The 22,668-nt window shown below is 41.6% G+C and overlaps 1 protein-coding gene and 1 pseudogene across 3 annotated transcripts in view; one reads left to right on the top strand and one right to left on the bottom strand.

Moving 5' to 3' along the window:
• ARHGAP19 (Rho GTPase activating protein 19) overlaps positions 1 to 20,705 on the bottom strand; it is a 59,688-nt gene extending 38,983 nt beyond the window's left edge. The window contains exons 1-2 of one of the 2 annotated variants that reach the window (XM_081075025.1): positions 20,569 to 20,705; positions 19,978 to 20,139 (exon numbers count right to left, since the gene is read on the bottom strand). In XM_081075025.1, the coding sequence (XP_080931151.1) occupies positions 19,978 to 20,139; positions 20,569 to 20,594 (188 nt within the window). In that variant the 5' untranslated portion in view covers positions 20,595 to 20,705. Of the gene's footprint in view, positions 1 to 11,621; positions 11,703 to 19,977; positions 20,140 to 20,568 lie in introns of those variants that run through there. The other variant, XM_081075026.1, reaches the window with a different exon arrangement.
• LOC308508193 (small ribosomal subunit protein uS8-like) lies at positions 4,159 to 4,701 on the top strand (annotated as a pseudogene). Its single transcript has 2 exons — positions 4,159 to 4,179; positions 4,265 to 4,701. The product of its transcript is annotated as a small ribosomal subunit protein uS8-like (transcript).
• Positions 20,706 to 22,668: the final 1,963 nt, after the last annotated feature.

Raw genomic sequence — 22,668 nt, 5'->3', positions numbered from 1 at the left:
AAAAAAAAAAGAATAGCCAAATGGCCAATATATTCATGGAAAAAAACTGCTCAATATTGTTAGGCATCAGGGAAATGAAAATTAAAAAACAATGACATACTATTGTCTAACAGAATGGCTAAAATTAAAGAGATTGACATAACTGAGATTTAAAGAAAGGAATAGCAATTGTTGTATACCAATAGGGGGCTGTAAATTGGTACAACCATTTTGGTAAACTGGTCTTACCTACTAAAGTCAAGCAAGAGAGTAGATGATCCAACAATTCTAGACCCTGCCTAACATGTGCAGTCACAAGTTCACCAAAAATCATAAATAAGAATGTTCATCAAAACGTTAATTTCTAAACAGCCAAAATTGGAAGCAAAATGTCCAGCAGGATGGTTTACGAATTGTGGTATATATAATGGCACATCTTACACCAATGAAAATGGACAAACTCCAATTATATGCACCATCATAGATGAATCTCACATATAATGAGCAAAATTACACACACACACAGAATACTGCTTATTATATAATGTCATTTATATCAAATTTTAAAAACAGAAAAAAAACATACTATTTCGAGATAGTTGCTTAAGTGGTAAAATTAGAAAGAGAAGCAAAGGTGTATTTACCATAAATTTAGGATAATTGTTACCATTGGGGTCAGTGATTAAAAGGAGGCATGAAAACGTGAGGGGAATTTCTAGTGTGCTAGCAATGTTCTTATGTGAAATCACTGAGCTACGGGGAAAAGGGAGGAATTCATTTGAAGTAAATATAAGAAATGTTAAGATTTGTTGAAGCTGGATAACAGGAAAAGTATTAATTATATAATTCTATATGCTTGTATGTATAAGCAACACCTTGCATTGACAAAAGTTTTTAAGAAACCAAGTAGTTTTGACCTAAATTTTGCTATATCTTCATGTAAAAAATATCATAGAAAAATCAAAATATATACAAGTTAATTTCCTCCTCATAAAAGTTTTGCATAGATGGCCAGAACTGGGAGAACTAGCAGTTAAGTATGTACGCGTACAGAGATAGCAAAAGGCTTCCATATTTAAGCGAATGTATTAGGCAACTATCCACAAAGAGTGGCAGAGGCAGACATACCCTTTAAAAGGATAATTTTTATAACCTACTTATAGTCTGCAATGAATGATAACTTTTACCACTAGAGGGAGCCCTACATGAAAGGTGATAGCTCAGTGAAAGGACTAGAAACAACCCACAGCTAAAAAAAGTCAATTCTAGAAAAATAAAACGCAAGTGTTTTTGAGACATATTGAACCCATGAATCTAAAAAATCCAAGGCACTTGGGGGGGGGGGGGGACTGTATCCTGAAGAAGTATCTTTTGGCTTACTACTACCAAAACTGCATAGCCACAAAACAAAATGTTTCCTCCCTAGTGAATTGCTTACCTTGATTTGCTCCAAGAACCACAATCTGGCAACATCAAAATACGAGCTATATTTAAAGTTGTCTAAACCTAACTTAAGAGAAGTATACACTCTCTTATTGCTTTCTCAACCCTGTGAAACATGGCTCAGAAACATGGCTTTAACTGTATCACTTTATTAGAGAGCTGTTGGACAGGAAAACATACAAGTATTAAGCAAGAGGCTATCATTCTTCCTTTTTCTACATATCAAACTTAAACTGGTATCATTAAATCTGCTCATAAAGGGAAAGAACAAAACAGTCCCCACGTGCCCAAGCTGGCAGGGTTCTGTTTTCTTTTTTTATAACAAAACCAGTTCAAAGTTGATAAGCAGTACCATAAAATTTCAGGCAACGATATCCAATAACTTAGACAAAAATTCTGAAACATTTACATCCTAAGGTCTGCCCTGAAAAGTAGCTGCCCAAGGTTCTGTAATATGGACATCTTATCTCTAATTTAGATTCTGTAGTCACACAGCAACCTAGCAGTCTGTCCCCTCCAATCTTTCCTTAGGGAAAGGTGACCCTGTGGGATTGTCCCTCATTGGGGTTGAGGTTATGCTACTCTAAGTCTCCATGTTTCGTCCTTGTAAGCAGGGTCTGCAGTCAAAGACGGGTAAGATTTCTCACGGGAGAAACAACCTAAGCCAGACGGGACCCCCCTAGGACCTCCAGGAGCTAATGTAAAGTTAGGAGGTAGCTGTGCCCCTCCTCTTCTGAGAAGCTGCTGACGCATGCCTCAACTGTTGTCCTTTACCCTGAGGTGTAATGGACCCATTAGAACAATAGCATCTCGCCCCTCCTGTTTGGCTCATGGGATAATCTTATCTTGTGAGACTTGTTCCCCCAGGGATTGTATGCACCACACCTTGGTCATTTGGGGGATGGTATGCATCGGTTGCTTTGGGACGATTATGGGATTTGGAATGAAGGATTATTGTGTGGTGTAAGAGTTTCACAGACCCTACCCCTAATCATGTGATCTCTATTGTAAAAAATCAATAAATACCCACAGTGACCCGATTTGGGGCTCCAGTCCCTTGAGGCTGTGAGTCCCTTGGTCCTCTGTGATTTAACTATATTTGAGTCTCTGTCTCTTTATGAGAGTTTAACCCTCGCCTTCCCACGGCTTGTGTTGTGCAGGACGCAACAAGATTCCAATGTCTGCAAAAACATATTTAGCTGTTATATTTGATTTCAACTTGAACTAATTTCAAATTACTAGAGCAACTTGATCTGAATTAAACCGGTGAACTAGAGATGAAAGAATTCTTGATTGCTTACCTCTCAACCTAAACATTTTTGGAAACCTGACCGACGATTTTGCCCTATGGAATGACAATGCAATGTTCTCAGGCAAGAAGGCTAATTATTCTTCCTCAGAGTATCAATAACACAAATTTATTGACATATAATCACTTGTCAATTTTTATCCTTTTGGGCATCACAAGAATTGTTATTACAGTCACCCCTCTATATTGGCAGGTTCACACCTGAGGATTCAAACAACTGTGGATAGAAAACATTAGAAAAACAAATGGTACGTTGTTGCTGATGTGTATTACATAGTTAGGCCTATGATGGTTGGGTCTATACTGAAAATGTACAACTTTTTTTCTTGTCATTATTCCCTAAATAACACAGTATAATTATTTACATAGCATTTGCATTGTATTAGGTATTGTAAGTAATCTAGAGATGATTTACAGTATATGGAAGGATGTATGTAGCTTATATGCAAAGACTATACCATCTTATGTAAGAGATTGGAGCATACATGGATTTTGGTATTGGAGGGGTCCTAAAACCAATCCCCTGTGGATACTGAAGGACAACTAGAATTCTCTTGCTGCCGCCTCTCCTAATTTTTCTCCCCCAGGCTGGTGTACAGTAGGAAGAAAGTTTACTTGTATTAGAAAAGTAACACCAACAGTTCCGATTTATTTGGATAAAGTTCCAGGATGCCTTGCTGATAATACAGTGTCTCTCTTGTCATTATCGAAAAGCTGTTTATCTCTCAAAAAAGTAGTCAAAGCTTCAGGAGACTTTTCCTACAGACTTTAAATGCCATGAGCCTCAGGCAATTCAAACTCTCAAAGTATTTCTATAGAAGATCAGATTAGGTTCCAAAAGACTACTTCTCAACCCACTTGTTCCAAAGTCCAGACTGATACTATCCAAGAGACAGCGACCACTTTTGCTCCAGCGCATGACTTGTTCATATCTATTCAAGCTCACATGTTGAAAATTCTTAAGAGATTCTATACTTTAGTCAATATTCTACAAACCTAATCACAAGTCTCTTCATAGACTAGCCTAAGAAGGTGAACTGCTTTTCTGAGATACATGGTAGCCAAACAAGAAATCACAGCCACTCGTGTCATTTAAAATCAAACTAACCATGATCTACTGAGTGCTTTGTAATTTTAAGAAATTGTAAATATGGGGACAAGAAACTAAGGTAAGCCTCTGGCCTCCAGAAGCTTGAAAGTCACTTTTGTGAAAGCACAAAAAGATTCTATTTATTTCTTTTCTCCACTACCTCTATTTTCAAAAATGCAAGTGGCCAATTCCAGGTGCACATGGCATCTAGAAGGCCCAATGAGATGACTTTGGAAATTAGGTTGCAAACAATTTTTGTTTTATCGCATTTACATGTATGTGTTAGCCTTAAAGAGTTCTTAGGGCATTTGCTAAAACTCCTTTAAAACTGGAAGTGATGGGGCCGCCGGATGGCTCAGTTGGTTAGAATGCGAGCTCTCAACAACAGGGTTGCTGGTTCAATTCCCACATGGGATGGTGGGCTGTGCCCCCTGCAACGAAAGATTGAAAACAGTGACTGGCTCTTTCCGCCAACTTTCCGGGCAGCTGCAGTGGTGCACATAAATGTCCTGGCCAATGCTCTCAAGAGCATCAACAACGCCGAGAAGAGAGGCAAACGCCAGGTTCTCATCAGGCCATGCTCCAAGGCCATCGTCCGGTTTCTAACTGTGATGATGAAGCACGGTTACACTGGCGAATTTGAAATCAGTGACGACCACAGAGCGGGGAAATTGTGAACTTCATGGGCAGGTTAACCAAGTGTGGAGTCATCAGCCCCAGATTTGATACACAACTCAAAGATCTAGAAAAGTGGCAGAACAACCTGCTCCCGTCCCGCCAATTTGGTTCCATTGTCCTGACAACCTCCGCGGGCATCATGGGCCATGAAGAAGCAAGACGAAAACACACAGGAGGGGAAATCCTGGGATTCTTTTTCTAGGGACGTAATACATACGAGCAAATAAAATGCCTCAAAGGGTGGGGAAAAAAAGAAGAAGAAAACGGTGACTGGACTTGGAGCTGAGCTGCGCCCTCCACAACTAGACTGAAGGACAATGGCTTGGAGCTGGTGGGCCCTGGAGAAACACACTGTTCCCCAATATTCCCCAATAAAAAAAGTTTTTTAAATAAAATAAGAATAAAACTTCCAAGCTTAATGCTGTGTTATGCTGCTATTAAATCTAAATTCAGGATAAGGGGATATACTCAACTGATAATTATAACTAAAAACTACCCTGTTCAAAAGATTCATATGTAAGAAATACCCAGCCTAGGCAGAAATGCAGTTAACTCTCTTAAACTTTTATATATCATTACAAACACAAATTTGTAACACTTCATATAACTACATACCAGTAGCCCCATGCAAAAAGAAACGAAAATGTGAATGCCAAAGCAGCTTGCTCAACCACACAGAATGCTTTTGCTGAGGGAAAAGTATCAATAAACAACATACCCTCCAGAATCTTTGCAAGTTTGAAACTGCAGAGATCAGTAATACCATATATCTTAAACATCAGCATACCAAAAAACAAAATATAAACAATAGTTGTTAAGTTAAATATAATTTAACAGTCTTGATTCAGGTTCAATGTTCCAGGAAACTGTCATTCCATTTGGAATGCATGTAGACTTTTACATGCTTACAAGCAAATAAAGAGTCTCAATGCAAATTTAACCAATTACCTTCTTGTCCTCTCTGATTTGTTTCTGTCCCTCCTCATTCATTCAGATCCTACACACTCCCTCATACTTTTCTATAATTAGACTTAGGAAGTGCTACAGGAAGAGAGCATTGACTATGGAGATAAGAAGACTCTCCGCATGCACCAGTTATCAATTGCCTCTCACCCATCATTGCCTACTCTGCAAAAATGGAGCAGGAGCCTTTAAATAGATTTCCTTTGCCAGCTGGCACGAAGTTAAGCATTAGTAATAAAGGACACTGGCCAGACATCACAGGAAGTAGGGCCTTCCCATTCTGGTTCCAGGGTGCTCCTCTAGGCAAGTCCCTGCAGTGTAAGTGCAACTTCTGCAGCACCAGCTCCAGCAGCATGGGCGGCTTCTCCAGTGATGGACTCCTGCAGTATACAGCAATCCACAGCACCCAGGAGGCGCGAGCCTTCAGAGGCTCCTCCCTATAAACAGTTTTCCGCCATAGCCTAAGGGGTGCGTTTCTAGCAGGTTCCATAAACTAAATTCCCAACAAGTTCTACCACTGCAACGTCTCTGCCATTCAGTAAGCCATGACCATGCCTTCTCCAACAAGGTCTAGACCTCTGCCCTAGGGGACTTCTGCCTTCCACATTCTATCTCAGCTCTAAGAATTATAGCTGATTGTTCCCCCCTCCCCCAGCTTTATGAAGGTATAATTCACAGATAAAATTGTAAGATATTTAAAGTGTACAACGTGATGATCTGACATACATATACATTGTATAGCTAATTCTGATATTCGTAAATTCTTTAGAGATCTATTTACTTCTTATTAGCTAATCCCTTTTTACTCCAATCCCGTTATAATTAATAACTCTTTATAGTAAATGTTCTTTGTTCAAATTACTGTACAATTTCTGTGTCCTAGTGAACCCTGACTGATATATTAGGTAAAACTAGCAAGACTGCAGCACAAAATGAATGGAATTTCTAGAAACAATCCACCCTAAAAGATGGCTAATAAAGGCATAGTTAAGAGGGTTCACTCAAGGTAACCACAGGGTATCTTCAGGAAGAAAGTGCTGATAAGTGCTGATGAAGGAAGGAAGGAAAGAAAGAAGAAAAGAAGGGAGGAAGAAAGGAAGATCTAATCAAGTGTAGTGTGCCTCTCCCAAGGATAAAATGTGCTAGCAAACTGACATCCATATGTACTATATTCCTCATATAAATTACCAAATTTGCATATATCACTTGGCTTCTTGTGAGTCTGAATGGAGTCAGTCTCCCCAAACCCATCTACAATAGTTTCTGGACTTGCAATTAGGACTTGCAATTAAAACAAAAAAAGATTATCACTTTCTAAGGACCTTTCACACAACCAACCAGCAACCTCCTTTAACATTTTTTAATCTCACAAGCTCTACAACCAAAGGTTAGACGCAGAGAAAGGTTAGCCACTCACCAGTTTAATTTTAAAATTCTGTTTTCTTCTTCCCCCACCTCCTTCCACCAAGACTGGCCTTATCTTCAAATATAATGATCAAACTCTCTAAGCCAGGTAATTGATTAAAATGTAAAATAAAAAGATCGAGATTCCAGTCTACTCATTACCCTTCAGATAGAATTTGACAGCACAAATACAAAACTGGATTCAGATATTTAAACCGTATTTTCCCACTTGCTCATGTGAGAACAGACAAGCCTTCCTAAGATCAGTAAAGGTTCCACCTATCACTTTTGTTGAAGGGTCGCATTGCTGTTTTATTAAAGAAAGAACAATGGAACAAAAAAAGGCTTCAAGAAGTCATGTGTTTAGTCACCAATATTCCATAATGTAAGGTGTATGTAAATTAGCAGGATGGAGGACCCTTTCCCCATCTGCAGGCGCCTTCCTTATCCTCCACAAACATTTCCAAAATGGCATGCAAGCATCCCACAGTCTGTTCCTAAGCTGTTCTTAAGTTCCAGGAGCAGGCTTGGGCCCCAAAACTTGGTCACTGCTGCCATATTAACTGTCACCAACTTTTCACAAGTGCTATCACTACCACAGCTTGCTTTGCCTCCCTCCACCCCTATATGTTCCTGTTTGCTTTTTCTGGTTCACAGCGGGTTTCTCTTTTTCCAGTAAATACTGAGGTTAAAAAGCCCGCAACCCTTTGTTATCAATTTCCCCTCTTCATCTAATAATAGTTAGCACTTCCTTTTTATGTCCCTTTTCAATTCAAAAGCACTGAGCTGTATTTTCCCACTGTCAATTATGCGGGGAGGTGGCTATATTTCCTTTCCTACTTTAGCTTTTTCTCTCTTTGACCCTTAAGAGTCTCGTCATTTTTATACTACTATTGGTAGAGTAGATAGCTTCTATTTGTGGATTCCCCTTCAGTATGATTCACTTAACTTGAAGGTATAATTAGTGAAGTGAGTTAAATTTGAAAATATCCTTCTACCTGACAAAGGCCAGCAACAGAGGGCAGGGGATGTTTATCATCAACAGGTCAAAATATAACTTCAAAATCTTTATGGAAAGAGCAATTTTTTCTTATTTAATTCTTTGATTAAAATAATTTAAAGTGGGGCCAGCCAGGTGGCTCAGGTGGTTGGAGCTCCATGCTCCTATCTCCGAAGGCTGCCGGTTCGATTCCCACATGGACCAGTGGGCTCTCAACCACAAGGTTGCCGATTCAATTCCTTGAGTCCCGCAAGGGATGGTGGGCAGTGCCCCCTGCAACTAGCAACGGCAACTGGACCTGGAGCTGAGCTGCGCCCTCCACAACTAAGACTGAAAGGACACCAACTTGAAGCTGAATGGCAACCTCCACAACTAAGCTTGAAAGGACAACAACTTGACTTGGAAAAAAGTCCTGGAAGTACACACTGTTCCCCAATAAAGTCCTGTTCCCTTTCCCCAATAAAAAATCTTTAAAAAAATAATAGTAATAATTTAAAGCATTTCTAAATAATAGGAGCAGGTTTAAAATAATGATGAAGAAATAGAAAGCTAGACAGTTCAAAACGATGATCACATATTCTCCATCAACATGCAAATATGAATGTACAACATAGGGAAGATAGTCAATATTATCATAATAACTTTTATGGTGACAGATGGTTACTAGATTTACTGTGGTGATCACATGATAAGGAATATAAATATCGAATCACTATGCTGTATACCTGAAACTAATATAAAATTGTATTGATATGTGCAAATCAGACATGTCTTTCCTCTTCTTTACAGACTGCAAGGGGCCACACCATCAACAGAACATCAGAAAGGTTAATATCTGCAGGACAAAAAATAATTTGTGTGGTATTTATCACCACAAAGTGTTACTTTATATCTTAGAAATGACAGAGACTCTTATTCATTCATTATTGACCACCTAAACAAAGCAAAGCTAAGCTGAGGTGGGAATATGCAATAAAAATCTTCACATGTTCTGCCCTCAAAAAGCCTCACAGACACCCAACTTCTCTTTTACAACATGGAATTGGTAAGTTTCAGATTCAGATAAGATTCTGTGAATACCTGTTGATCGTGTAACTAATACCATCACAAAATTTACATTCAATTGGCAACATCCTCTAAAGGAATCCAAACTACTTCTGCTGCAGAATAGTATTTTGTCTTCACAATTCAAGGTTTTACAGGAGGATAAGGAATGATCTAATCAAATTTATTAATCCCCTCTGCAGTTTCCCGGCAACGATTTATATGCAGCTCCAAGAATGGAAAACTCTTTCTGTAAAATATTAAACACATTCAACCACGCCCATCTCAACTAGGGAAGGAGCTCGGTGCGAGCTCATAACCCAGCTTCACGAGACTTGGAAACTCCTATTCAGTATAAATGGCACCGAGAGACATCAAACTAAAGTGTTTTACTGATTTACACTGAGGCAATGAAAATAAGCTCATTCTACTAAATTCTAACATACCAGAGGTGCCAACAAAATGTACACTTTTTTTTTCAATTGGGGAATATTGGGGAACAGTGTGTTTCTCCAGGGCCCATCAGCTCCAAGTTGTTGTCATTCAATCTAGTTGTGGAGGGCACAGCTCACTGGCCCATGTGGGAATCCAACCGGTAACCCTGTTGTTCAGAGCTCGCACTCTAACCAACTGAGCCATCCGGCTGCCCAAAATATGTACGCATTTTAAGAGATGTTATTTATGTATTACTTTTCACGGTTGAATTGAATTATGGTAGCAATGTATAGTATGACATTTGCTCAAAAGATGGCGTTCATCAAATGAATGCTAGCGTTATTCATTGTATTAGAATTTTAACACGGTATTTTCCTTTCTTAATTTGTGTATATATTTTTATGGCACCATCTGTATATGTAATCAATTAAGACAACTAAGATCTCAAGGCTGGAGCAAGACCAGCTGGAAATTCTTTCTCAGAAATGCTAAGTTTCAGTGTGCTTGCTTAGGAGAGAACGCTGTAGAAATGATGATTTCCTAAACTGCAGATCCCCTCTTGTCTGTTCTTCAGTTGTTCTAGGAAAAAGAAAATCTATCAAGTACTAAGTGGTTATTATCTGCCAGGCTCAGTCCTAAGAGCTTTAATAGAATTGTCTAGTCTAATCCTGACACTTTGTGGACTAGACATCATTACATCCATTTACAGATGAAAAAAACTGAAGCTGAGAGAGGTTTAAAAGTTGGCCTCAGTATACTATTCTTTTGGGTGCTCTTATAAATGGAATTGTTTTCCTAATTTCCTTTTCAGATAGTTCATTGTGTATAGAAATGTAACTGATTTTTGTATGTTGATTTGCATCCTGCAACTTCACAAATTTGTTTATGAGTTCTAACAGTCTTTTTGTTAGCATTTTTAGGACTTTATATATATAAGAGCATGTCTGCAAATGGGGACAATTTTACTTATTCCTTTCCGATTTAGATGCCTTCTGATTTTTCTTGTCTAATTGCTCTGGCTAGGACTTCCAGTACTATGCTGAACAGGCGTGGCAAGAGTGGGCATCCAGGCCGTATTCCTGATTACAATGAGATATCACTTCACACCTGTCAGGATGACCATTATTAAAAAAAAAAAAAAAAAAAAAAGACAAGTGTTGGTGAGGATATGGAGAAATTGCAACTTTTGTACACTGTTGGTGGGAAAACAAAATGGTGCAGCTGCTATGGAAAATAGTATGGAGTTTCCTCAAAAATTGAAAATGGAACACCATATCACCATATGGCCCAGCAATCCCACTTCTGGGTATTTATCCAAAAGTATTGAAATCAGGATCTCAAAGAGATATTAGCACTCCCATGTTCACTGAGGCACAACTAACAACAGCCAAGATGCGGAAAGACCTAAGCGTTCATGGACAGATGAAGGGATAAGCAAAACATGGTACATACGTAGAACGGAATGTTGCTCAGCTTTTAAAAAGAAGAAAATTCTGCAATATGTGACAACACGGATGAACCTTGAGGACATCAGGTTACGTGAAATAAGCCAGTTACAGAAAGACAAATACTGCTTAATACCACTTATATAAAGTATCTTAAATAGTCAAATTCGTGGAATGGTGGTTTCCAGGCCCTGGGGGGAGAGGAGATGGGGAATTACTAATTAACAGGCATAACGTTTCAGCATGAATAAGCTCTTAAGCTAGGCTGCACATCATTTTACCTATAGTCAGCAATACTGTATTGTAGACTTAACATTTTGCTAAGAGGGTAAATGTTCTTGCCACAATACATTTTTTTTTTAAATTGGCCCAAGGCCTCAAACCCTTTGTTAACTGACACTCCAATCCTTGCGCTGCCTTAAGCACATAAACTGACGCAGAGCAGACTAAAAGGCACTGACAGCGTTCTCTCCCGGCGCTGTGTGACGCTGGGGAATTCGATTAACAGCTCTGGGCGTGAGTCGCCTCCCCATCAGGACGGGTCTCCGCGCAAAGGCAGGCAAGCCCTGACACCACCAACTGGTCAGTGTGCAGCCAACACCGCGGGTGGACCTCCCGCGGACATCAGCAGGACAAAGCGGGGGCCGATTAAAGCCCAACGCTGGGCGGGACCACCGCGCCTCAGCCTCAACAGGCGCCAGGCTGCGACACACCGTGGGTGGGAGGCACAAAGCCCGGGCCCGTTTGGTCACCATGACCCGAAGGAAAGGCGTCAGTACGACCGGCCCACAGCCTCGTTTCCCAGGCAGCTGGACCAAGAACTCGGCTCACCTCCTCCTGGATTCGCGGGCTGGCACCTCCCCTTCCCTCCGCGCCGCAGTCGCCATCACCGTCGGCGAACTTCTCTCACTGAGCCGCCTCAGGCCCCACCCCCCGCCTTTGGATTGGCTACGGCGTTTCTCCCCTCTTCCATACGATTGGATCCCTTGACCGCCCCTTCTCAACCAAACCAGTTTCCTGATATTATTGGTTTATTCAAACAACTAACCGTCATTGGTCAGCCCCTGCCCTAGCGGGATAGACAGGGGTGGGGGCCTTCCGGGAGTCGTAGTTCCTCGTTTTTCATTCACCCTTCGGATTACCCGACTTTTAGGTTCAAATCAAATATCCGCAGTTTACGCTCAAATTTTGACCTGACACGTAAAGCTCAGAATTACAAACCTCGAATTTGAAAGTGACTTGAACAGTCACTCTCTTAAACGCAAGATTTCGTTTTCTGTTTTGACACAGTGAGATACCTAGAAGGGCAGGTACAGAGTGGCAACAAAGAAGTACTTACTATTAAATTTATTCACAGCCTGCTGTCTTCAGATGGTCGCACAGCACCGCGATAGGTTACTGATGCTTCATTCCACCCGCCCCCTTCCCGCATAACCCCCCGACTTTGCCTCTGGTCTGAATCCTGCAACCAAAACCTGCATAACTCTCCCCGGCGGAGCTTTAATCCTCAATGGTAGAAATAATAATTACACTTGCCTTCCCTGCCTGACAGGCTACTGGGGAAGATTAACTAAAGCAACAGATATGAACACATTGTAAACATAAAGCATTCCTTTTTTTCTGTATTCTTTTTCTATGCTTTTTTCTATGGATTTGTCTAGGAATATTTCTTCTGTTCCTTCTGACTTCCTTCTACCTGAGGTTCTCCCAGCACTCTCCTCTTTCACTAAGCTCTACCCACATACGTTTCAGTTTCTCAACAAATTCTTCCCTGCCTCAGAGCCTGTGCAGGTGTTGCTTGTTCTGGCTGGCCCATTTCTCACTTTATTATCTTTCATATCTCAGCTTAAATGTCCCTGGTTCAGATGCTTTCAATGGCCCCAAATCAGTACCCCTATTAAACTTGCACACAACGCTCTGTATTCGATAGCTCTTATCACAACTCATAATTATATAGTTGTTTGTGTGACCATTTGTTTCGTGTGAAGGTTCAAAACTAGACTTCCGACACAAGTGGGCACAGATTCCGTCTATTTTGCCATGGTATCTTGCACATAATGGCCTTTCAATATCGTGTGAACAAATTAATAAAAGAAGTCCTCAGACTATATTATCTAAGTCAAAAATCGAATCACATGTTCTAATAGATTATTTCAATCTATGAGAATTCATATTAAGTTTGATAAAAGTGTCAAATAAAATTGCATTTAGTTTTATGTTTAACAAATTGTTTTTATCCAGCAAATACATGAAATGCAACAAACATGTATGAACAAGATTCTTTTTTTCTGGCCCCGTGACACTCAGCACATTGATTGACTGAATGAAATTGATTCTTTCACACAAAAGAAATGTTCAAAATTTTTATGACCACAACTCGGAAGAACACCACACAACTATATTTCTGGTTCCTCTGGTTTGATGGCATTTTTATACAAAGCCCTTATTATTTGGGGAAATACAACACACTAGTTAAAAGCATGAGCTCTGGCGTTAGTGAACCTAGGTTCAAATCCTGGCTCCATCACTTCTAGCTCGGTGATCCCAGGCAAGTTGCTTTACTTTCTGAATCCATTTCCTCTTCTGTAAAATGAGGACAATAATAATTGTCAGAAGGGTAGTGTGAAGATTAAATGAGATAATATCAGAAAAGCTGCTTAGCAACACAGTGTCTGGCACATACCAGGACTAGATAAATAAATATTCAAGGTGATATGATGAATATTAAGAATGCTTAACTCCCTTCTCAGATATCACTTCTATCTCCATTGCTGTGTGATAAAGACCATACATTACACTTGAAGTTACAGTTTCATCATTTACTCTGGAAAGGGGAGTGTTTCTCCTCAAAACCAACTGTTCCCCTGTGACTTCTGATTAAAAGCAAATATCATTGCTGAGTGCTATAAAAGTACCCCCACTCCCCAAAGCTGACAAACCTACACCATCTGTTTCTGCAAGGTGTCACAGCTCCCCTGAAATCATCTTTATTCCATCTAGGTACTATTTTGTCAGCCGGCTGAGAAGCATGGCTATATAGAAGGAATTCATGAAAGTTCAGAAAGTCATCTTGTTTCTATCCACCTGGCTGAACAGAAGGTCACAGAAAAGTGGCCCCAGTCCTCACGGAGTTTATAATAGACTCGGGGAGACATAATGAACACACATAAGTCACATACAGTTTAGAATTACAGAGGGCTATCAAAGTAGAGAACAGACTCCTCAGAATTCAGAAGGGTGGAGAAGGGCTGGAGGCCAGGGCTCTCAGGGACGGCTTAAGAGCAGTGGCATGGACTTGAGTCTGCCACAAAGGTCATGCAAATCCATCCACCTACCCCAACAGACCTCAAGTTTTGGGGAAAGAAGTAGTGTTCTAATCATCTTTGTATTTCCAGGCCCTAGTCTCAATGGAGGGGGTAAAAGGAAAGGAGAAAGTTGAGAGAGAAGAAGAAGTAGAAGATGGAAGAGAAAGAAAGAGAAGGAGGATCTGTCCATGGCCCCCACCCCAACATCATCCTTTCCACACCCCCACCTCTATCTTCATTCTCCAACAATGTGATTGACTGGCAGTCCTCGGATGAATCTTTGTTTTCCACTTTTGTTCTTGCTGTTCCCTCTGCTTAAATTAAAGCAGGACATTTTGATGCCCACATGAAAATATAAAAGTGTGCTCAATGAGCATAATGAATATTTCTGAGTTTTGCATCTCTATTGAGACTAATTAGGGATGGGGTGAGAGTGCCTATTGACCCTTAAAAAAAAGACTAAAGAGTTAACGGTTCGTTCTCTTGTCAAAACGGCCAATACCCCCACCAAAAGATCACTTGCACACCTGCAATAATCCATTCCTTTCCCCTTTCTTTGCCACCTAACTTTGTATTTGTTGTTCCCCGTCTTGGGAATCATCATTTTACTTTTTTATTCTTTTAAAGAATTATTGGGGAATATTGGGAACAGCGTGTTTCTCCAGGGCCCATCAGCTCCAAGTCGTTAATGGAGGGCACAGCTCAGCTCCAAGTACAGTTGTCGTTTTCAATATTTAGTTGCAGGGGGCGCAACCCACCATCCCATGTGGGAATTGAACCAGGCAACCTTATTGTTAAGAGCTCCGGCTCTAACCAACTGAGCCATCTGGGCTGCCCCTCCAGAAGCTCAGTGGCAGTTCGTCTTCAATCTAGCTGTGGAGGGCACAGCTCACTGGCCCATGTGGAAATTGAACCAGCAACCCTGTTGTTCAGAACTCAAGCTCTACCCAATGGAGCCATCTGGCTGCCTGGGAATCATCATTTTAATGGCTTTCTCATCACCTGTTAATATTTAGCTCTTTTCTTTTTATATTGTTTAATTATACAAGTAACGCATGAAGACATTTTTCTTGTAAAAAAATTTTTTCAAATACATACAGGTAAAATCTCCCTCATCTACCACCCCTACCTACATTCTAGTCCCTCCTCTAAGAAGCCACTGTTTTCAGTTTGATGTGCGATCTTCCAGATAATTTTTACACAGTATATTTATTCAACAAATACTTATTGAATGTCTACCATGTGCCAGGCACTGTTCTAGGCCTGGAGATACCAGGTGTGAACAAAACAAAGTCCCTATCTTATGGTATTTCATTCTCAAGGTAACATACACATATAGAGAAATACATTATTTTGTTTTATTTTTAGATAAATATTGATATGCTGTAAATATGATCTTTATTTGTGCATCTTAAAGATCTTTCCATATAGATTGCTATCACCCTTTTAAACTGCTGTGTAGTATCCCACATTATAGATGTTCCCTGGTTTATTTAAAGTGTCCCCACCAATTGCACATTTAGGTTTATATCAGTCTGTGTTGCAAGCACCGGAAACTTACTTTGGCTAACCTAACAGAAACTGGATTTCTTGGAAGGATACTAGGTTGGAGAACTGATGGAAGGGAGGGGGTTAGGGACTCCAAATCCCAGCCAATGTCACACTATTCAGTGCCACTTGACTCAGCAGAGTCACCCCTCTGCTGATTTCCCATCTGTCCTTAGGTCTTCTGTCAATCCCTGGAGAAGCAGTCATGGGTGAGAACATCTGATTGGCTGAGTTTAGGTAGCTTATCTCCAGCCTTCTGTGGAAGGAAAGCCCTGTGTCCCACCAAAGTGGGAAATTACCTCCAAAAGGGGAAAAACATTAAAAGACAGATGTGTGCTACAAATCATTCCTGGTTTTGTTTGTTTGTTTTGCTTTTGCTTCCTGGGGCACCTGTTTATTCTGGGGCAAACCATTCAGTCTCCTTCAGACACATCAAAGATTAGCATCTACATTATTCTGTTTGCTGAGAAAATAAAACCGTTTCAGTTTTGCTGTGGAATCCTCTCCAAGATTGGCCACAGGGCGAGAGATGGTGGGGGAGGGAACTCAGTGAGGTCAAGGAACCAGTCCTGGGCAGCTAGCAATGAACGAGTTCAAGGCTGGAACCCTCAAGGTAAAAACCCTGGGGGTCATCTTCCCCAGCCAGGTCACCAGCAACAGGCTGGCAGAGAGAGGAACCGGAAGCACAGGGCATCTTGGGATAAATGGGATTCACCATCTATCAGGCACTGAGCTCAGGATTGGGTCTATAGAGTTAAATGAGCCCTGACTCCTACCCTCAGAAAGCTCAGGTTGTAACTGGAGGGGCAGGGCGGCCATGCTGTCTGGGCCACAACAGCAGCAAGGATGAAATTCTCTGAAGGCCTGAAAGTACCTCAAGCAGCCAAGCCTGGCGTGGGGACTGGTCTGTAGGAGGCAGAGGTGGGTCCTAAGTCTTGCAGAGTGAGTTGGAAGGCCTGGAAACCGACCAAATTGGAATCTCTCTGGCCCTCTAGTCAAAACCACTCTGGATCTCACTCAGGTCAGGGGCCCCCAGGTGCCGATGGTAAGTTTCAAAGCAGTGACATATACTTGTATGTGACGTTTAGGAACAAGCGGTACATTATGAACCCGCTGTGTTGGGTGTTAGCTCCACGGTCATGCGAGCTGAAGCCTGGATGGATGCTTGTTTTCTGCCACTATAATCCATTCTCATAGAGGTTACTTTGGTATGGCGATATATTTTGCAAAGTATCTATAGCTATTAGGAAGTAGGGTGAAGGTCAGAAAAGGCCTCAAGGCTTCCCCTACCTCTCTGTCCACTAGAAAGAAGCCTTCAGAGTCAGCTTCAAAGAGTCCCCATTCAAAATTAGAAAGTGAAGGAAACTATCATTCAGCCCCCTGTAGGAGTCGTCCCCACCCATAGGATTGAACTTCTTTCAAGAATGTAGAAAGAGAGCTGCTTTGCTCATTCATTCACACCTCCCTATGAATTAAATCCAAGAGTACCTCTTCTGACTTTAAAGGACTACTTCTAATTGTGAAATAAAAGGCTTGTTACCCAGTTAAAAGAATTTCACAGTCATTTGGATTAGGAAACATGAAAACCTTCTGGGGACTCAATAATTGTGTCTCAGGTTATCGTTTTTACATTTAGCACACATCTAGATTTGTTGGCATTAGCGTTTGTGGATTAGCGTTGGCTTCTCCCACTGGACTGTAGGCTGTGTGGGTTAAGGACTATATTTGGTTTTGCTTAACCAACTATTTGTTAAATGAATAAAGAAACAAATGAATCAAATAAATCAAAGCGTAAGTGAAAGGTTACTCAGACCTTATGGAAAAATTACATGCTGCCTCTACTAAACATGGGTTTTTGTTTGGACGCATTTAGCATCTCTTTAGGGGTCCTCTGCTCCCCTTTCCTAGTTCCAAATGTTTTGAGTGGGACTGACCCTATCTCTGGCTATAACAGTGGGCAAACGACTCAGTCCTGGCCAATCAGAGGACCCTCTGGACTCAAGGCTCTTATAGTCTAGACCAGTCAAGTAACTACAGAAAGGACGTATGCGGTAAGAGAACCACTGCAGAAACTGAATGGGGTGGGAGGGTAGAGGACAGGACGAACCACTGTCTATTGGGGAGAACAGAGACAGATTCACGGAGGAGGTTTGTAGCTGGACTGAGTAAGAGTTCAATGGGTAGACGCATTCCCTGCATAAAGAACAGGACCAAACATGGGGAGACAGGAACATGTAAGGTGTGCTTGGAAACTGGTAAGGGCCCCGTCTCATAGCAGCAAAGGGCTTCTGGGGGGGGGGGAGGAGGACAAGATAAGATTGGAAGAGTGGACCAGGGCCAGGCCTCTGAGAGTTTTGGATACTGTGTTAAGGAGCTGAGAGTTTTGCTCAGGAGGCAGTGTGAACCTATTCAGAGTGGGGGTGGGGGGTAACCTGAGCAGGGTTGGTTGGTGGGAAGTTGACTGCCAGAAGAGTGGATTAAAGGGAAAGAGGCTGGGGCCCAGACACAAGCTGCATGAGCCCAGCCAAGGAAACATGAAGGGCATCGGCAATGGGACCAGAAATAGGGCATGACTACTGGCAGAGGCACTGAAGGAAAGAATCAACAGGCTTTGGGGAATAAGAACTAGGCAGAATTCAAAGACCAGATTGAAAAGCCTGGGTAACAGCTTCTAGGTAGTGGTTTGAGAAGGGCAGGCTTTCATATCAACCAAAACCGAGTTTGAATGCTGGCTCTGGCCCTTGTAATTTGTGTAATCCTGGACAAGTTTTCGTATCTCTGTGCCTTGGTTTTCTTATCCATGAAAGGGTATAATACCAAACTCAGAGGTTATTGGAAGACTAAAGGAAATAATATCTATAAAGCACATTTCAGGGTGCCAAGCATTGAGTAAATATTCAATATAGCTAATGGTACAAGGTTTCTTTCTGGGGTGATGCAAATGTTTTGAAACTAGATAATGATGATGGCTGTGCAACTTGTAAACATACTGAAAACTACTGAATTGTACATTTTTAAATGGGTGAAATTTATGGTATATAAATTATATCTCAATAAAACAGTTTAAAAAAACAATCAGTACCTGGTTGCTACAATTATTATCTGCTTCATTTCCTCATCTGAGCACTTCTAATAGGCCTGACTGGAATTTCTTTCCAAATCATCTTTGCAGATTTTCTGATTATATTAGTATTGTCTTTTAAAAGTTACTGGGGGCCGGCCCAGTGGCTCAGATGGTTGGAGCTCCGCGCTCCTAACGCCAAAGGCTGCCAGTTCGATTCCTACATGGGCCAGTGGGCTCTCAACCACAAGGTTGCCCGTTAGACTCCTCGACTCCCGCAAGGGATGGTGGGCTGCGCCCCCTGCAACTAAGATTGAATACGGCAGCTCAACTCGCTGCCGCTGAGCTCCCAGGTGGCTCAGTTGGTTGGAGCGCGTCCTCTCAACCACAAAAGTTGCCAGTTCGACTCCCACAAGGGATGGTGGGCTGCACCCCCTGCAACTAACAACGACAACTGGACCTGGAACTGAACTGTGCCCTCCACAGCTAAGATGGAAAGGACAAGAATTTGACTTGGAAAAAATCTTGGAAGTACACACTGTTCCCCAATAAAGTCCTATTCCCCTTCCCCAATAAAATCTAAAAAAAAAAAAAAAAGTTCCTGGTTGGCTTAAACAAAATTGAATGTTATTTCTTTCTCACTTAAGAGATCTAGAGGTAGGCAGTCTAGGACCATATTTGTGTCTTCAGACATTGTTTGAGACACCTTCAAGTTCACTTCTCTTATATATGGCTGCTAGAGTTCCATCACCTCCATATCCCAGGACACAAGAAAACAAGATGGAAAAAAAAAAAAGACAAGCTTGGCCCCTTTCCTAATAGGGAGACTTTCTAAAAGTACCACACAACACTTCCCACTTCCATCATTGGCCAGAACTTAATCACATGGCCCTACCTAGCTGCAAGAGAAGCTTAGAAATGTGGTCTTGTAGCTCTGGTGCTGCTACAACTTAGGGCTTGTTGAAGTGGAAAATGGTCATTGGGAGGCAAACAGCAGCCTCTGTTATAGCTACTGTTTAACAAAGGGAAACAGAATTTTATACACACACACACACACAAACACACACACACACACATCTTTGAAAGAATACACAGCAAATGATAATATAGTTTGCCTCCAGGAAAGGAAAGTGGGTGGGTGGGTAGGTGGGTGGGTGGGGACAGAGATGGAGAAGAACTTTCACTTCACTCATTTTGACCTTTAGAATTTTGAACCAAATCTATTCAAGTAAATAAAACTAGAATCTTCTTTTAAAATACTGAGTTATGATACCTGACCATGTGGCTCCTGATTTCCAGTTCTGTTGAGACCACTGGCTGTCTCAGGCGTCCAGACAGACACAAAGCCCCTGCAGATCCGGGACGGCTTCCCCTTGACACCGACAACCAATCACTTTGCAAGTTGGAGCCTCTTCTTGTCCATTCCCACTGCCATCTGTTTGGCAAGAGCAGTACAGTCATTTCTGCAGTCCCAGAAACGGGAGCAATAATTGCATCAGCCCATATAGGGTCATCCTAACTACCCCAGTGGGGATGTGTTCCTGACATGGCCACTTTTTTTTTTAACCTATGATCAACATTCAATGAGGTTTTATTGGCCTCATCTTTTGATCTCTTCCTTCTTTATGCCTGTTCTAATGGTAGACCTGGCTGGGCCGAGCATAACCCAACATCTATCAGAGAGGCTCTCAGCCCTTTAGTTTTTCCACTGATCCTCAGAACTACCCCAGAACCTTCAATAAGTTTCTCCATGTCTTACACATTTTAAATAATTCCTCGAAACAGCCTGCACTGGTTTCCTAGGGCTGTTGTAACAAATTGCTACAAACTTGGGCCTATAAACAACAGAAATTTATCTTCTCACAATTTGGGAGGCCAGAAGTCTGACATCAAGGTGTCCGTTAGCAGGTTTTGTTCCTTCCTGGGGACTCAGGGAGAAGCTGCTCCATGCTCTTAGCTTCTGGTGATTGCTGGCCATCCTCACTGTTCCATGGCTTCTGGCAACATCACTCCCATCTCTGCCTCTGTTGACACAAGGCATGCTCCCTGTATGTCTGTGTCCAAAAATTTCCCTCTTTTATAAGGATACCAGTCACTGCATTGGGACCTACCCTAATCCAGTTTGATCTCATCTTAACTTAATTACATCTGCAGAGACCCTATTTCCAAATAAAGTCATATTTACAGGTTCCGGGTGGACATGAATTTGGAGGGGACCTATTCAACTCAGTACACTTCTCAAGTCTCCATCTCTGGGGCTGCATTCCTCTAAACCTGCTTCCCAATCTTGAGTCCTTTCTACTTTTATAATGGCAAATATGACCCATTGCTTCATCAGTGTTAGCCCAAAGCCGGTTACCCATTTTAACTACCCAGTTACAGACCCACCTGTTCCTTAGAACCCTGTTAACCAGGGTTTAACCAGCAACCCTGTTTAACCTGGTTAACCCTGTTTAACCAGCAACCTGTTCTTTTCCACCCCGTCAGCAGCCTCAAGATATTTTCAACTTCTACCTACAGGTTTCCAGCTTCCTCGATGCTAATCTACTGAGAGGTGTTTAATACCTCATTAACACCTCTTTGCATCTCAGTGTGAAATCCCCTAATCTCTTCAGTTCTCTATACAAATCCCTCCTCCCCAACCTGCCCAGCCCTGGGAGCATCCCTATCTGGAAGCTGGGAGGCAATGAAGTGATTAGCAAAAAGGGGCAAGCCTGTGTCTGCCTTGCTGCTCCGGAGGCCCATCACTCAGGGATGCTGCTAGCCTCTGAAAGTGTCAAGCTTCTGGGGAGGCCAGGTAGCTCAGTTGGTTAGAGTGGAGCCCTGAACAACAGGGTTGCCGGTTCGATTCCTGATTGGGCCAGTGAGCTATGCCCTCCACAAATAGATTGAGGACAATGACCTGGAGCTGATGGGCCCTGGAGAAGCACACTGTTCCCCAATATTCCCCCAATAAAATTTATTTAAAAAAATAAAAAATAAAAGTGTCGGGTCGGCACGGTGGCTCAGGCGGTTGGAGTGCATCTTCTCAACCACAAGGTTGCCGGTTTGACTCCCGCAAGGGATGGTGGGCTGCGCCCCCTGCAACTAGCAACGGCAACTGAACCTGGAGCTGAGCTGCACCCTCCACAACTAAGATTGAAAGGACAACAACTTGAAGCTGAATGGCACCTCCAACTAAGTTTGAAAGGACAACAACTTGACTTGGAAAAAAGTCCTGGAAGTACATACTGTTTCCCAATAAACGTCCTGTTAAAAAAATAAATAAATAAAAGTGTAAAAAAAAATAAAAGTGTCAAGCTTCATTCCAGCCATACAGTTTGAAATTCTCCACAGTGGGCAAGACTTCAGTCAGTCCACAGCAGATTGTCTCCAGTCTTTCAACACTGGAGTATGAGTCCACACAATTCCCCCGTCAACCTGCCAGCAGCATGCATGTATATTTCCTCCCTTCCTTCGCAATAATCAGCCCTAAGCCTTCCATGCCTTGGGCAGTTCTAAATGAAGTCACAAAATGAATCACTCCTTTACTGTGGCTTATTTTTTTTTTCTAAAATTTTATTCTGAATTTCAAACAGTCAACAAAATGAAAGAATTTGACAGTGAACTATTACCCAGCACCTAGATGTTATCATCAACATGTTTTAGATTTAAAAATTGAGATATCCTACACATAACATTAAATTCACTTTAAAGTGAATTTTAAAGTGCACACTTTTGAAATGTACACTTCAGTGGTTTTTAGTATATTCACTCTGTTGTGTAAATATCACCACAATCTAATTCTAGAACATTTTCATCACTCCGAAAGAAACTCATTAAGTTAGTCCTAATTCCCCTCTCTTCCTATCCCCTAGCAACTACTAATTTATTTTCTGTTTCTACTCTGGAAATTTCATATATGTGGAATTATACAATATGTGGCCTTTTGTGTTTGGTTCCTTTCACTTAGCATAATGTCTTC

Source organism: Rhinolophus hipposideros (genome assembly GCF_964194185.1).
Source record: "Rhinolophus hipposideros genome assembly, chromosome: 15".
In the NCBI taxonomy this organism is placed as follows: domain Eukaryota; kingdom Metazoa; phylum Chordata; class Mammalia; order Chiroptera; family Rhinolophidae; genus Rhinolophus; species Rhinolophus hipposideros.
This window is presented reverse-complemented; position numbering and strand designations above follow the sequence as displayed.